Source organism: Grus americana, chromosome 1, assembly GCF_028858705.1.
Source record: "Grus americana isolate bGruAme1 chromosome 1, bGruAme1.mat, whole genome shotgun sequence".
Taxonomy (NCBI): Eukaryota; Metazoa; Chordata; class Aves; order Gruiformes; family Gruidae; genus Grus; species Grus americana.
In genome coordinates this window covers 97,858,273-97,873,685 of record NC_072852.1, presented here as the reverse complement: position 1 = coordinate 97,873,685, position 15,413 = coordinate 97,858,273, and the positions used below count along the sequence as shown (strand labels likewise).

General features: G+C 39.0%; 1 protein-coding gene across 1 annotated transcript in view; it reads left to right on the top strand.

The window, feature by feature from the left end:
- GUCA1C (guanylate cyclase activator 1C) overlaps window positions 1–14,969 on the top strand; it is a 38,081-nt gene extending 23,112 nt beyond the window's left edge. The window contains exons 2-4 of the mRNA XM_054813094.1: window positions 6,282–6,431; window positions 9,215–9,302; window positions 12,820–14,969. Of these exons, the coding sequence (XP_054669069.1) occupies window positions 6,282–6,431; window positions 9,215–9,302; window positions 12,820–12,950 (369 nt within the window). The 3' untranslated portion in view covers window positions 12,951–14,969. The remainder of the gene's footprint in view (window positions 1–6,281; window positions 6,432–9,214; window positions 9,303–12,819) is intronic.
- Window positions 14,970–15,413: the final 444 nt, after the last annotated feature.

Sequence of the window (15,413 nt, the reverse complement as noted above, 5' to 3'; positions counted from 1 at the left end):
CTTTCACTGAGCTTAAAAAGTGCTTGGAGCATATTACTACCATTACCAGCTAACACTGTAATTTTGTCACATTACGTGAATAGGCAATGAAGATTAACTTTGTATAATTAATCATAATTACTTTTAAGTACTACTTGTTAAATTATGATGTAGATAAAGGGGAAAGTACTTTCAATGAGAAACAGTTCAGGAATCTGCTGCTTTTATTTAAAGAAAGTTTAAGTAAAAGTGCAACTGTCTTTTTTTCTATTTATTTTCTTATTAATTATGAATACAGCAATTGGAGGCTACTCCAGGTTTACATTTTCTTCTTTTCCCCTTTAGCATTTAAGTGTTGCTTTGAAACATCCAAAACTACGCAATCATGATTCACACATGGGTTGGTGACAATGATGTAGGTAAACCATGCTTTGGAAAGAATAACTGCAGGAAAAATGCAGCAGAAATTGGATGATCTGTTTTAACTAACTTGGCAGCAAACTCATGTAATGACAATAAATTGGTAACTGCTTTCTTGTGACAAAACATGATTTATAATCTCCCATTTTTTACAGAAATTAGAACTGCCTGCTAGGTAAAGAAGGCAGAGAGTATTAACTTTTTCCTTCCCTGAGGTCCTTTATCTGATAATACCGAGTAGTTTAGGGAATGACAGTATGTGTGGTTAACTTTTGGGAGCCTTCTTGCATACACCCCTTGAGATATTAATTCCTAAAAACATTATCTAGGAGCACTCGCGAGAATGTGCCAAATAGAGCATCTTTTCCACTAGAAGACATATATGTCTTCAAAGTGCTTTTCTTGGAGGTTTGTCCTGCTACATTCTTAGGTTTGTCAAACAAAAAAAAAAAATGCTTGAGTTGTCAGCAAGAAATTTGCTGGAAAATGTGTTATGTGGTCATGGCTGCGTTTTTTAGTTTTTTTCTCTCTTGCCTACTGCTTTGGTTTATGTTGGGAAAGATGCTCCTAAAAGCACAGGCAGAGGCTCAAAATAAGGGGTGGAGAAAGCTGAACCCCACCATCCAGGAGATGATGGCAGAGGGCTAGGTCCTCGAGCACATGTTTTTACTGAAAGTAAAAAGCTGTGCCATGCTGCAGGTTGAGCACAGGACCCAGCCCAATGCCTTGGCAATTTCCCTGTCTCCTTTGCTTCTCCAGTTATCCTAAAAGAAAATTGTGAGTGATGGCAGGGAGTTGGGGGGTAGTTGTTAATTTTAAAGAAATTAAATTGTCATCTTAACATTTTGGATTTCACCAGGTTTTACCAGGGTAGCCTACAAGCCTGAGAGCCAGATCACATAGCTGACTCTGCATTTCCAACTCCTCTAACACAAAGGTCCTGGTATTTTCTAAGTCCCCAAATCTCTTCATCTGGGCAAAGCAGAACCTTGTGTAACAGTCTGGTTAATACAGCCTCATCTCTTTATGTAACAGTGGGTATGCATCTATCACAAGACCACTTAACAATCTGCAGCTCCTAATTCCCTGCTTCGTTCTTCATCCTTATCTAACAGCCTTTGCTCGCCAAGAGGTTCCCCCGTCCCCGTGACAAACGCCAGTGTTGTTTACTTAGGAAACTGGTGATTCTGGCCATAGCCTGTAGGGGACCTGGAGCTCTCTCCAAGCCCCAAAATCCAATGTTAGACCTTAGAGATGTGTCAAAGTAAGTGTCACAGCTAGCTCTGTATTTCTTCAATAACGCATGTGCAACCTTTGAGGAACAGCTGAAAGTCTTCAGAAGTAAAAAGAAAGCAAGGAAATGGGGGAAGACGAAATGGAGCAAAATAAATCCTCCTTTAGGTTTCTGAAGGTGGAGAAAGCAGTGCTATATTTGAAATGGGAGCTAGAGAGAAAGAGGGAAGCACACAAGATTAGTTATTCTGAGCTGTTGTAATCTGCTGTTCGACCTGTGTCTCCTCCCTCTGCCTTATGAGGTTTAAGTAGTATTCTGAAAGACAGGGGCTGGGCAGAAGGTGGCTTAATGTCCTAAGCACCTAGATTTGAAATATCTAGACCGTCTATATTTGCAGACTTGTTAATCCTGATAAAGCCTGTTGAGCTATTCTCTTAGTGTCAGGTTGAGTTTAGAGATTATTCAGGAGCAAATCTGAAAACAAGACACTGCTTATTGTGTATAGACCCTTGGTAGAGGCCTCAGCGCTCCAAGACAGACGATGAGTTCACTCATCGTAGGGTTTTGCAAGGACAGAAATCTGCCCTTTCCATGTGCGCAGCCGTGCGTGCAGTGGGGGATGGCTGGATCACTATCACCGTAGCATCCACACGCTCAGGAAATCATGCTCAGGTAAGAGCTAGGCAGCCAAAACGCCAAGTTCAGGTCATTCTGTCTGAACCTTGAGTTACTGTACCGTTTAAGATCAGCTGCATATTCGCAGCTGACAAGTCAATTATTTTTTATCTGTATTCAAATAGTTTGAAGCTGTGAGAGTTTTTGGGGTTTTTTTTAAGGACCTGTGAAGATTAGTAAGGCTATTCTGGGAAGCGAAGCATAATGCCCTCCTACGGCTCCGGGGCTGGGGTATTAATTGCTGTTGTGTAACGCTGCAGTCCCTCACTGCCCGGCTTTGCCCTCACAGGACACACGGCCCTGTCCTCACCAAACAAAAGCAGCAGCCTCCAGCAGCTGCACGTAGACTGACTTTCTGAAGCAAAAACATCTCATAAAAAAGAAAAAAAGATAAAATTAAATTGCTTTCTCCTCAGGAGATACTGTAACTAATGAACAAATGGAATAGGGCCTAGGTCCTGGGCAGGGGCAGTCAGGGCTGGTGGAGCCCTCAGGGCTGTGAGGATCAGTTTTACATCATCAGCAAATTCTCCTTCCAGTTTTGGAGCCTTCTTTTGTCTTTGTTTTGTGAATCAAACTGTTCCAAGTGGCTTAAAAAAATCACTCATCAGTGAAAGCAAAACAAGTTACAAAAACACAGCATCAGAGGGTACAAACCCATGCACAACAATAATGTGTCTTTAAGCTTCTAGTTCATCTGGTCACACCATTAAGAGACTAAAAAAAAAAAAATGTGTGTATTTTTATTAAGTCTGCTATGCCAAGCAGAAAGTCCAGAAGGCTTAGGGGCACGTAAAAGAAGTTTTGAACCCATTTTTCTGGTTTCTCTCCAGCCCACTCCTCAGAACCGCGTGAGGAGACTTCTGCCCCCCTGTTTTACCCCATGCCCAGAGGGGTACCCTGTGCCCTCACCCCGGCTGCCTCTGCACCTTCGGGCAGGGAAGGGAGCAGGACTTCACCGTCCCTATGGATGCCCATCCCCGTGTAATTGTGCTGCAGCCGAGGAAGGCATGGCCAGTGCCATACAGATATGGGAAATAAGCCTTCTCACACAAAAAATATATCCGTCACTCAAATCTGTGCCGAATCCTAAACTGCCAAATAAGCAGGTTTCACCAGCATTAACTCCATTTAATGAAAATATTGGAAATTTGCCCTTTGGGATATCAGAGTAAAGCACCAGAAGTAAATTATTGGTATCTTCCACCACTGGCTATCAGCTCTGCTTATTATGTTGTTGGGTGGGGTTTTTTCATTTCATTTTATTATTTTTACACTAGCCTTTTGCTTGTCAATTACTGGCTTCCTAACATGCAACAGATACTTTACTGTGTGCGCTGCACAGAGTGAAGTTTTACAGAGCCCAGAGACACGTAAGGACCTACCTAGATATTGTGAATGGCAATAGAGCAGCAGATGAGTACATCAGCACAGCAGTATTCTTTTAATAACATAACACATTTATTGCATTATTTGTTGTACTCAAACCACAGGATGATCTTCATTACTGTTATGATTTTTTTCATTAGTTAATGTACTATTCTGAGGGTCCTGGATGTTACTGTAAAAAGTGCAGTATTTCTCTTTACCTAAGAAAGCTCTGTGTATGTGTAACAAGATCACCATAGCCTGCCACATCACATAAATGTTTTCTACCTACAATGTATGTTTTTTGCTGCAGAAAGGAAAGTACATTTCTCATCAATGCTTTTGTGCAATGTTTCTGGTTCCACATCATGTAGATAAACATGAACCTCCTTTTGCTGGTTTTGCTTCTTTTTAAGCTGCCTTTTGGAGGAAACATGAAAATGACAGTGACTTCTGCAGGTCTACTGCAACAGGATAATTGCAGACTAAAGCAGACTCTGCTCCATAACTTCTTCAGCATTTATGTTAGAGATTACCGCTCTCAACAAACCTCTGAGCAAGGGACAGGGAAACAAATCTTATTACAAGATCGATAAGCTCAGTATTTCTGGTCTTTCCATGTCTATGGAATGTGTCTGGGGCTTTCCTGGCAACTACAATTTCTCTCAGGTGTTTTTCAGGTGGGAGTTTTTTCACCTTGGCCTTCAGTACCTTCCTGCTTTGGGCAGGCCAAATGATGCACCAGATCAGAATTACATACCTGAGCATGTTAAGTTGATTATTATGTTTTCCAAACTTCTGATATTTTGTCAGAGCAACAACAGTGACAGCAAGACGTAGGAAGAAAGCAAACAAAATATAATTTTCCAAAATCCAAAGTGAAATGTAAGGGAGAAAGAAGAAAATTTATCTCGTCATGGACATCCAGCAAGCCTAAAATTAATCTGCAGTTTCAATAAGTAGTATGAAATGCAATGTGAAATGCATCTAACCGCATTCTTAAATAGATCTATCAAATCAGATGATGGAAACATAATCAGCAAAATAAACTTTGCCCTTCAGTGAAACGCTTGATGAGATGCTTTTTGAAATAATACTTGCAAAATTGGAATTCAAGCTGGTGTGCCAAAAAGAAGCATAAAGTTTGTGGTACACAATGTGTCATTTTTTGGTGAAGCATCTGCTTTTAATACTGGGCCTAACCTTGTTTGAAAACTACATGCAGTTCCTGCCAAATTTCATTTAATCCCAAACAGTGGTTGAATGGTGTCTTTGCCTTTGCTGAGTTTGCTGTGATTGAAATTACAGTAAATCCAGCAACCACAGCAGAACCTGCACAAAGAGTCTGTGAAGCAATGGTCAGCCTGCACCAGTTATGCACGCACCATTTCTGCATGTGCATTGAATACAGTGTTTTTCGAAACATTGGGTTTACCTCTTAGGTGCCACTCTGCCAAACAGCCTTGCACAGAAATCAAAACAAGCACTAGAAGTATGGCAATGAGTCGCACCCCACCTTTACAGGACTTCTTTTCCTTTAGCCTAGTACAGTCTTGAGAGCAGATTAATGCCTGCTGGTTGCAAAACCCCAACTGGCAAGATGTGTGTCAACGTATGACAATAAAAATAAGTAACATGCTAAACCTACTAGATACTCATCCAAGCTTCTCTCCTCAATCACAGGCTATCTGAAACTGATAAGCCTTTCCAAGGTTTTCCAAGTGACTGGATTCTGACCAACATAAAGATCACAAGATGAAATTTACCAGCTGTTAATTCTTTTTATATGCACATAAGAAACAGTTGGAGCAAGTACTTTCCAAATTCAGTAAATGTTTCTTCCATCCTCACCACGTTCTTAGAGAAACAGAGGAACTGTCATAGTGGCTTAGACCACCTGACCATGGAGACCTGTCCTTGACAGCTTCAGAGAAGGAAGCAGAAAATATGGAATGAAATCGATCTGAAATGCTCTTTCCCTATGAATATCTCCCAATCCTTGCTATTTAGAAACTAGTTTATGACTTGAAGGTTTATATCCCATACAAAATGTATTAGTCAAAGAGACCTGATGTTTATATGGAAAAGACACAGTACCTGGAGTTCGTGACAGGTCATTGGTTACCACATACAACACTTACTATGTGATCTCTCAGATGAATAACACCTGGAGCAGCTCTGTTGCACTGGAAATCATCTGTAGTTCTGCAGTACCCATATGAACATAAGCAACTGCACTGTAGACATATTATTAGTACCAAACCAGATATCCCAAACTCCCCTTTTTTACATGTGGAAGTCTACCACAAAACTGTTTCTCTTCTCCTCAAAAAATGTCAATAACAATTGCTCAGAACAGATTTGTCCCCCCACCCCTACTGTCCCCAACTTTCAGGGGAGAACAAAACTGTCTGTGCTAACGCCCCTTCCTATAGTGCTTCCAGTCGAGCGCATCCTTTTTAAACACCACACTAGATTTCTGTGTTAAGGTGCTTTATAAATCAGTGGGTATTACAGCAAAATCAATGACCCGTTGCTGTGAAATTGCCAGAATGAACAGAAAACTGTTGTTGTTAAAAAGATCTTTTCTCTCTCTCTCTCTTAGGATGGATTTATAGACTTCTTGGAGTTCATAGCTGCAATAAATTTGGTTATACGAGGGAAAATTGACCAGAAATTGAAATGGTATTTTAAGCTATACGATGCTGATGGAAACGGATGTATTGACAAAAAAGAACTATTAAGCATATTCACGGTAAGCAAGTTATGACCGATAGCAAGAGCATTTGACATAGTGCATTGCCCCTGAAACACTGGTTTCATCATGTGTTGTAAATGGATTGTCTGTACTTTACCTAATGTTTTACAGTTGTAAAACCAGAATTGTTCTGGCTAGCGACACTCCTGCCATTAGTTTCTTGCTTATTGAAGTAAACATATGTAAGTAGTATATTACTTTAAACCACAGTTCTACAGATATAAGGCTTCACTGAAAGTGAAAAACTGTAGAGTCATTATTGTGATAAACTATACTATAAGGCAGAGTAGAACTGAAGCAGCATAATGAATAAAGTGGCTGGTTACCAGTGTTTGTGCCAGTCTATTGTGGAAAACTGGTTTCTCAAACTGAACTTGCTGCAAGAAACAATATAGATGTCATCAAAATATTCCAATATTTTAATTTTTTGAAAGGCTTTTAGATTTGTTTACTACAAATGCTATTGCCCCTATTTTAAAATTAAATTGGGGAAATTTAATTTTATCATTAAATCATGCAGTGACATTTGGACACAAATATTGTAGAAAATTTTGCAGAAAATTCAAACCCATGAAGGTCCATTTCAAACCCATAAAACCAAAGAAGTGTAATTCTTTCTTTAAAGTGATTTCTGTATTTTTCAACTTGCTCTAGTGAAATAATATTTTGCACTTCGGTAACTGCTTTCATCCAAAAGATATCACATGGATCCTTGCAAGTATGAATGACTTAATACTGCTCCCTAAATGTACAGGACTCCTTACAGATCAAGATTTTGCTGCAGGGAGCATAAAAATCTAAATAGGGATTTAATGTCATGATAAACAAAGAATGTACTTTTTCCTGGATTCTGTATTACTGCTGGTGCCTGGTTAGTCACTGCTAGAGCCTTTCAAGAGCTGTTGCCCAAATTAAAAGGAACTGGAGCCAGATGGAGCCACAGGGTCAAACAAACAAAGTTGATGCGTCACCTTCTAAAGACCAGCTTTCTAAAGGTAGAAGGACAGGCTGCATCTCCCAGATTTCTCCTCATTTAAGACTAATGACATCTTTCTTTTGCAGATATTTTCCATCATTTTTCACCCAGCGGCAATGAAATGACTGTGTTTTGTCTTGGGCTTTATCCAAAAAGAGAATTAAAATCCTTTTAATGTAAAGAAGATTTCTTTTTCAACTTACTTGGTTTTAAAACCAGTTTAAACCTCTGTGTGTTTTCTTCTCTTTTGGGGTACAAGAACTTTAACTTAAACCTGCCTAAGTCATTTGACCTAGGCTAAATTAAAATCAGCGGGCTCTAAACAAAAATAAAAATACAGGCTCACAGCCATTAAGGGCCCTGCTTATACTAAGTATCAGTAAACAAGAACTTATCCGAAAAGATATGTCATATCCGAGATTTTTTTTTTAATTTAAATCACAGAAGTCCTATTAAAACTTCACCTGTCCCTACAGCTATGCAAACTTTGGAGCAGCGGATAATTATCAACCATCAAAATTCCTTCCAGATAACCATGCACACTCTCAGTGCCTTTTACAGTCCAGTTATTCTATTTTATTATTTAAGGTGATTCTGTGGTAGTCAGTGATTCAAGTACTTCAGGAACCGTTGATTTACTCTTAGCGTTACCACAAATTTAACTGTGGCAGAGGTACAACCTTCTTCTGAAGACTGCATCAGGGTCAGACATGTGGAACACCAAAAGTATCTAAAGTAGGAATTAGTAATACAATCAAGTTTATGTACCTACTTTTGTAAAATTCTTACTGCCTTTTTGAACTTGTTTGTGTAAAGTAAGATAAAGACAGTGATGGTCAGGAATTCCACAGCAGCGCTGAATAGGTTTAACTTACATTTTATTAAAATATATGAGTTCTAAAAGAATATCGGAAATACTGAAGGAAACAACTGGCACATATAGTGAATTATCTTACACAACAGAGTTCATCTCAAGATAATTCAGGTGTAGAAAAACAAATTCTATAGTATGTCCATTACAGAACATATATGCATGTGTGTTTATGCATATATATCTATGTATTTTTACAGTCACTAATTGTGATATTGAGTTTGAGTCCAACTCTGTAAACATATGCTTGTTGCTTCTGGACCAGTGGGTATTAACATATAGGCTCATATTTTATTAACCCCAATGATCACCATAATGCAAAAACTACTGTCTCAGTGAATGGGATACAATTTTGCAAAAATATTCACATATACCTTTAATCCAAGTATTAGGTCCCTTTATGACAGAAAAAATAGAGGGGAGACTTCTGGTTTTCTTAATTTCTTTGAAGGACAAGTACTTTCTCCCAACTTCCTGGACTGCTGGTCTGACTTTATTTGTGATTACTAAGTTAAACGTGTCTTAATAGAAAAATTACTTAGGCTTTCTCCTCATGTGCTTTCAGCTGTGAAAAATAATACTATATTTAAATCACACAGACCATAGGGCACTCCCTGAAGACACAGAACTCTCTAGGGCCAGATAAAAATGCTGCTGTGGAATCTGAAGTGTATTGCAAAGCAGAGGTGCCACATGGTTTCAGAAGACCTTTGGAGATATGTAAATTAAGCTGTAATCTTCAGGCTGTTATGTTAATTAAATTTCCAATCCTCATTACTGAAGATTTACTTGAAATAGCTATTTATTTAGTGATATTTGAAAGGGTTGGTGAACTAAAGAGTTGCATTGCAATTACTGCAGTTCCCAGTGTGTTGTTTTCACAGCTCCATGGGAAAAAAAGTCTGAAAGAACTTTCTGCATTTCTGCCTTCAGGCTATCCAGGCTATTAATGGCCACACTAACATGTCTGCTGAAGAGTTCACAAGCATGATATTTCAGAAGATAGATGTGAACAACGACGGTAAGAACCTAGGTTTTCTTGGTGTTGGCAGGGATTTTCCCACATAAGGAAGTATGGGATCAAGAGGGGAGTTGAACACACTACTGAAGAACTGACTGGTTTAGACAAACTGAACGGCTGAATCTTTTCTTCTTTACCACATTACTTCAGCTTTACAGCGAAGTGTAAAACAACTGACTGTATTAAGCCGACATAGGCATTACATGCAACAGGGGCTAAAACACACAGGTCCTTGCACTGTTCACCCAAAATGCCAGTGCTCTGCTTGCACAGCAAAATGAAAGTGTGATCAAGGTATTTTTTTAGTATATTTGTGTTGGCTTAATCTATCTAAAATGGATAAGAAAACCAATTAAGATGCATGGTTGCACAGGCTCTAGCATCTTCTAAAGATTGGACAACATATTGGATGTCCCTTGAAGGCTGATTGTTAACACATGCTAAGACACATGTTACTGTTTTTTCTCAAGATAGCTAGATTAAGCCAATTGGACTTGCATTTGGAAACTAAAACTTTAATTCACTGCTTCAGAGTTGTTTCTAATAGAAAACCTGTCACATGTCAATGTCTTCCCTCATACTTCTGATCATGAAAATCCTCCTTCCACTGGCAATTACATTTTATGTCAATTACTGCAATCATTGACAAATTAGGGATATTAGGAAAGCGTTGCAGAGCAAAATGAGATCCCAACCAGGAATTCTGGGCATTTCTTGCTCATTTTTCTGGTCTTATTTGGTGTATTAAGGTGACTTTTAAAAAAGCTGTTTGCAATATATAATCAGAGTATAAACAGTGATGCTGTAATGCATGTGAATAACTTGTACAGGATTTTTTCCCTACCTGCTTGGCCCATCTTTTGGGTGAAGGCAAAGTACCACAGGACTCCAAATAACTTACAGTCATATTCTAGAATCTAACCCAAATTCTATGATTATTCATACTTTGGCCCCTGCTTTGGCCATACATTTACTGCAAGTAATAACTATCTGAGCTAGACCACTAGCTGAAAAAATAACTTTTGTGTCTTACATTTTGGCAACGAAATGCCAGAACATGAATTATTCAGAATTATCTTCATAACACTCCCATTTCAAACTGCTTTCCATAGTCAGTTATTTTTTAGATAGCTTCAAAGCAGCAGGACTAGCCCCACCTGAGGAATAGGACAAATTTTACCAAGTTTAGCTTAAACTATGCTACCTCCTTGTAGCTTCTTATCAAAGTGCAAATAGACAAATAAGTTGCAATGTCCTTCCTCACATTAAATACAAGAAATAATCCTATGGTTGTAGGGAGCAATTCTTAACACAAATCTCCTGATGGCTTTGCAATTTATTTTCATGAGCTCAAGGAAATCTGAGAGCAGCCACAGGTACAATGAGTCTAGGCATGCCAGTGTAACCACATCTCACTGGTAACTGCAGTGGGTTTTGTATGCTTGCATGCTGGTATTGGTACTTTAAAATATATAGCCTGGGATCAAGAGGAGGGAATTGAAGACCAATTGACCTGCATAAGCAGGAAAATAATGCAGCATGTCCATCTGACAAGTCCAGGAACTCCATCCAACCAAAGACCTCAGTCAAAGGCAATACAGAGAGAAGGAGATGGGAAGTAAGAGGAGTGCCTAGGATAGAAGGAGAGATCACAGAATCACAGAATGGTTAGGGGTTGGAAGGGACCTCTGGAGATCATCTAGTCCAATCCCCTTGATAAAGCAGGATCACCTAGAGCAGGTTGTACAGGATCGTGTCTAGGCCAGTTTTCAATATCTCCAGAGAAGGAGACTCCACAACCTCTCTGGGCAGCCTGTTCCAGTGCTCGGTCACCCTCAAAGTGAAGAAGTTTTTCCTCATGTTCAGATGGAACTTCCTATGTTCCAGTTTGTGCCCGTTGCCCCTTGTCCTGTCGCTGGGCACCACTGAAAAGAGTCCGGCCTCATCCTCTAGGCATCCATCCTTTAGATATTTATAAGCATTGATGAGATCCCCTCTCAGTCTTCTCTTCTCCAGGCTAAACAGACCCAGCTCTCTCAGCCTTTCCTCATGAGAGATGCTCCAGTTCCCTAATCATCTTTGTGATTAACAGGAGGAGAGACTGGAGGAAGTGAACAGATGAGTGGCAAAGCAGGAGGACGCAGACAAGCTTACAGAGACAGCTTGTTCTGTCTCTGCTCCCGGGATGATTGTATAAGGGCACTGGGGTTGAAAAAGGAGGTGTGAAAATCCTCAGGGCACTGCACTCCAGCCCCTGGAGAGGGTCTTACTCCTCTCACCGAAGCCTAAGAGCCAGGACTTCCATCAAATGACGTCTTTCCACTTTAATAGTGCATCTATGAGCCTGCTCACCAGTGCAGTGAGGACCCGTATGACTAAAGAGGAAGCAGCCTTTACTGCCCATGGGTAGAAAGTGGTTTTCACATTTTTCAAATGCTGATCATTTTGCTTTTTCACACCAGATGAAGTTTCCAAGGTTGCCATGAACAGAAACCAAAACACGAAAAAACTCCAGGGAGTACTTAAATCCAAAAATAGCCAAAAGTCATCTAGCTAATCATTCACCAGAAGTGCATGCAATTTGAATTGCTGCACCCCTGCACCCTGGGACCCTCAGTCATCCAGCTAGCTTCCTCTTTGCCTGGCCTCTTGTCATTTCTTATTTCACTGAGAAATCATTCATTGTTGTGATTTTAACAAGAAACTTTAAGCTGTTTTCAGAGGAAAGAATCAAGCTCTTCCTCTTAAACCAAGCTGTGTTTCCCCCTTCAGAGAAAAACAGTATCACTGGAATAATTGCTAACCAGAGAATTGCGTACACTTCTGTGTACCATGCCAGCAGACACATGCCTGGGACTGGCCTTTGCTGACAGGGAAGAGAGCAGGAAGAGGAAGAATGCTAAATGATATTCCTGCTCCTCAATAAAAGAGATTTTATAGTTGTCTCGCAAATTCCAAGATATTACCTGATTTTGACATGAGCCCCAAAAATCATGCTGTAACTGACTATTTCAGTTGCTTGGAAGAATTTATCTAATCAGACCACTTAACCGCTATTTTTATGCATCTTATCGTGGCTCTAAATAATCCTAGTAGTTAACACAGGGAGTCTGCCTGGTAATCCTCAGCAAACCGTGCCCTAATCTCTGTTAAAACCAGCTATAAGATAAATTCCAGTTAGCTCAGTGAGAAGTGGTCCATCCATCCAGCTAAATTCAGCCTTGATACAGGCTTCATTAGTGCCTTTTTCACACATTCTTGTCACCATGGATACTGAGCACTCATAGTTGTCCTAGACTTCTGTGAAACGTGTGTTTGGTCTCTTTTAACAGAAAAAGGCAAGTCTGAGTTCTAGGGTCTGTTGCAAAGTGGGAAAATAACAGAAAATATTCTGCCTGCGTTTTCCTATCACAGAGAACCTTCTTGAGGGATTCAATCTGGCACGAATGGCCTTGTGTTGGGTTGAGAGTGATTGCTGGGTTCTTCGGTTCCTAAGGAATACCTGATTTCGTTTTAGGGGAACTGACTTTAGAAGAATTTATCAATGGTGTGGAAAGAGACGAGGACCTAATGGAATTGATTACGAAAAGTTTTGACCTTTCCAACGTACTCAAAGTCATACAGAGCGGCAGGAGACACAGCATCTGAAGGATCCAGTGACAGATGTGGCATCTGTGTCATCATTTCAAGGAAGATAATACTTGATACATTCAGAGAGCTTGATGTCGTCAAAGCCTGCCCAGACAATATTGAGCAGCCCGATCCAGGAGTAACCATTTTCACTTTTGACTCCATATATCTCCTTTTCTTTGTTCTTTCCCTCGCTAAAGACTGTGGCAGCCACAGAACACAAACCTTTGCCCACATATAACAGAAAAGCTATTTGATGCAATACAAATAACTTAGTTGGTCTCTGTGAATACTGCTCAGAGTAATCAATAAAACACTAAAAAATATCACAAAATACAACCTTTCTAGAAGACACAGAACTAATAGATTTCTCTTTTAAGTACAGGCTCTTTAACCTACTACTTAAAGTGTGGACATAAACTTCTAGGTAGGACTGGTAACTATCTGGATCAATTAAGAACAAAGGCTGGTTTGCATTAACTTAACATTTGCTCTAATCAGTACTCAAAATCTGAGTAAGTTCTCTGGGAAACACCTCAGTCAGCTTAATATTCCTGAGATGTGCATTCTCCTTAACAAGCTTTCTACCACTCTCAATTTTATTACATCTGTAAATTAAAATAATGTGATGTTTTGATGGTTTTGGCTGGGTTCAGCTCCTGTTCTTTCAAATTAACCTTTTATAGAAGCACTGGAATGAAATTTTGTTATCTTTGTAGAGTAAAATTAGAAGTTCAAAGAATAGCTGAAACCAAATCATTTTGTAAGCACTCTGGTTTCTCAAAGATTTGTGTCCTTTGACTTGTATGTCCTCCTTTCCAAATCAACTTGTTTTCACTGGGCTTTTTGCCACGGCTGCATGAGACGAAAGGTAAGAGGTATCATGACTCGTCCCTGCTGATGGGACTGCTGGCTTCTGCCAAACAGACTGTTTAACAGCTGAATTCTTCCTGCCTTTCCCTGACAGGGAGTACTAATTTAGGTATCTTTACCCTGCCCAGATACCTGGGCAAAAGCTTTTAGCAATTTAGTCTCTTTGAGACTTCTACCTTTTTTCAAACTGGGTTGCAATTGTCTCTGAAGGTGGTAGCTGTTAGGAGTGCAGGAAAGGCATTCACAGATGGCATGATCACATATGCCTCATTTTCTTAGGAAACTAGGCAAAAAACAACTCAACCTTACTTTATAAATAACAAGATTAATTCTGAGCTGAAATGGAACTGCGCAAACTGACTGCAAAGGGAAAATTGTAGTTCTCTCTGGTTCTGTTGGGATTGATTCTCTCTCAAGCCTGCAACAAGTTTTATCAAATTACTACATTATATCATAAGAATAAGTTCTCCTTGGCTGACAGTGCCCTGCAGGCATCACACTAATATTAGTCATTGTTAGAAGCATCAGCTTTATCCATTTGTGCATGGATCAGTGCAGGTTGAAGGAAACAGTTATTAAGACTTAAATATGAAAATGTTTTTCTTCCAAATTCACTTCAAACACACGTCCATTTGCACATGAAATGTGCTCCATCATCTGCAATTATTATCCCAGGTTCTGGTTTGATCAATGGAATATACTAAGACAATGCAACATGCATCACTTGACATTATAAACAGTTCTGACATTATAGTTCTGACATTTGAATCTTTTATATCCTTTTAAAAAAAAAAAAGATGTATGAGATTGCTGGTGGTTTGAATTTTAAGTTCTGGTATTTATTCATCATTGACACATTAATATGTCATTGTCAGTATCAGTTTTCTCACACCCAGATTTCAAAAAGTCACTTTTCTTAATCTAACGCTTTTGTATTTCGATACGATGAGGGTAGTGTCCTTCTGAATTTGCTTTACAATATTTAAAATAAAATGGTCCAATTAAGCAATTTGGGTGTATGGGAACAGCTGTGGTTTGGATTTTTGCTTTTAAACTAATGAAGTTACAGACTTTGAAAAATTACTACTATCTATGTACACAGATTCTTTTTTTTATAAAGGGATTTTAAAGAGAGTATTTCCATTTAAATTTCTCTAATTTTTCTGTGTAACTGTAATTATATGAAGTAAATTACTAATTGAAGAGGAGTGTTGTGTTGTATTAAAAAATTATGTACGTAAGAAAATTCTTAGCCATTTTTTGTCAGTCTAAATTTTAAAGATGTAGCTGAGAGGCTCATTTTTCACACTTTAATCTAAAATCATTTAGCAGAAACCTGTGTAATTGAGAAGCAGCTATCTTCACTGTTTAATGTAAACACTCTGGCATATCATTTCCAAAAATATTTACCTACAGTAACTCCACATGTGTTTGGGACTATTCATAAGATTCTATCTCTTTTTTTTAATAAGTTGATTAATTTCCTTTAACTACCTAAGCACAATTTGATACACAGCTGCTTGAGATAAATCCATTATGGCCACAATTTTTCTATTGCTCTCATTCTTCTAAAGTTTGTCAGCTGCCCATCACGTGTATCAGTGAAAT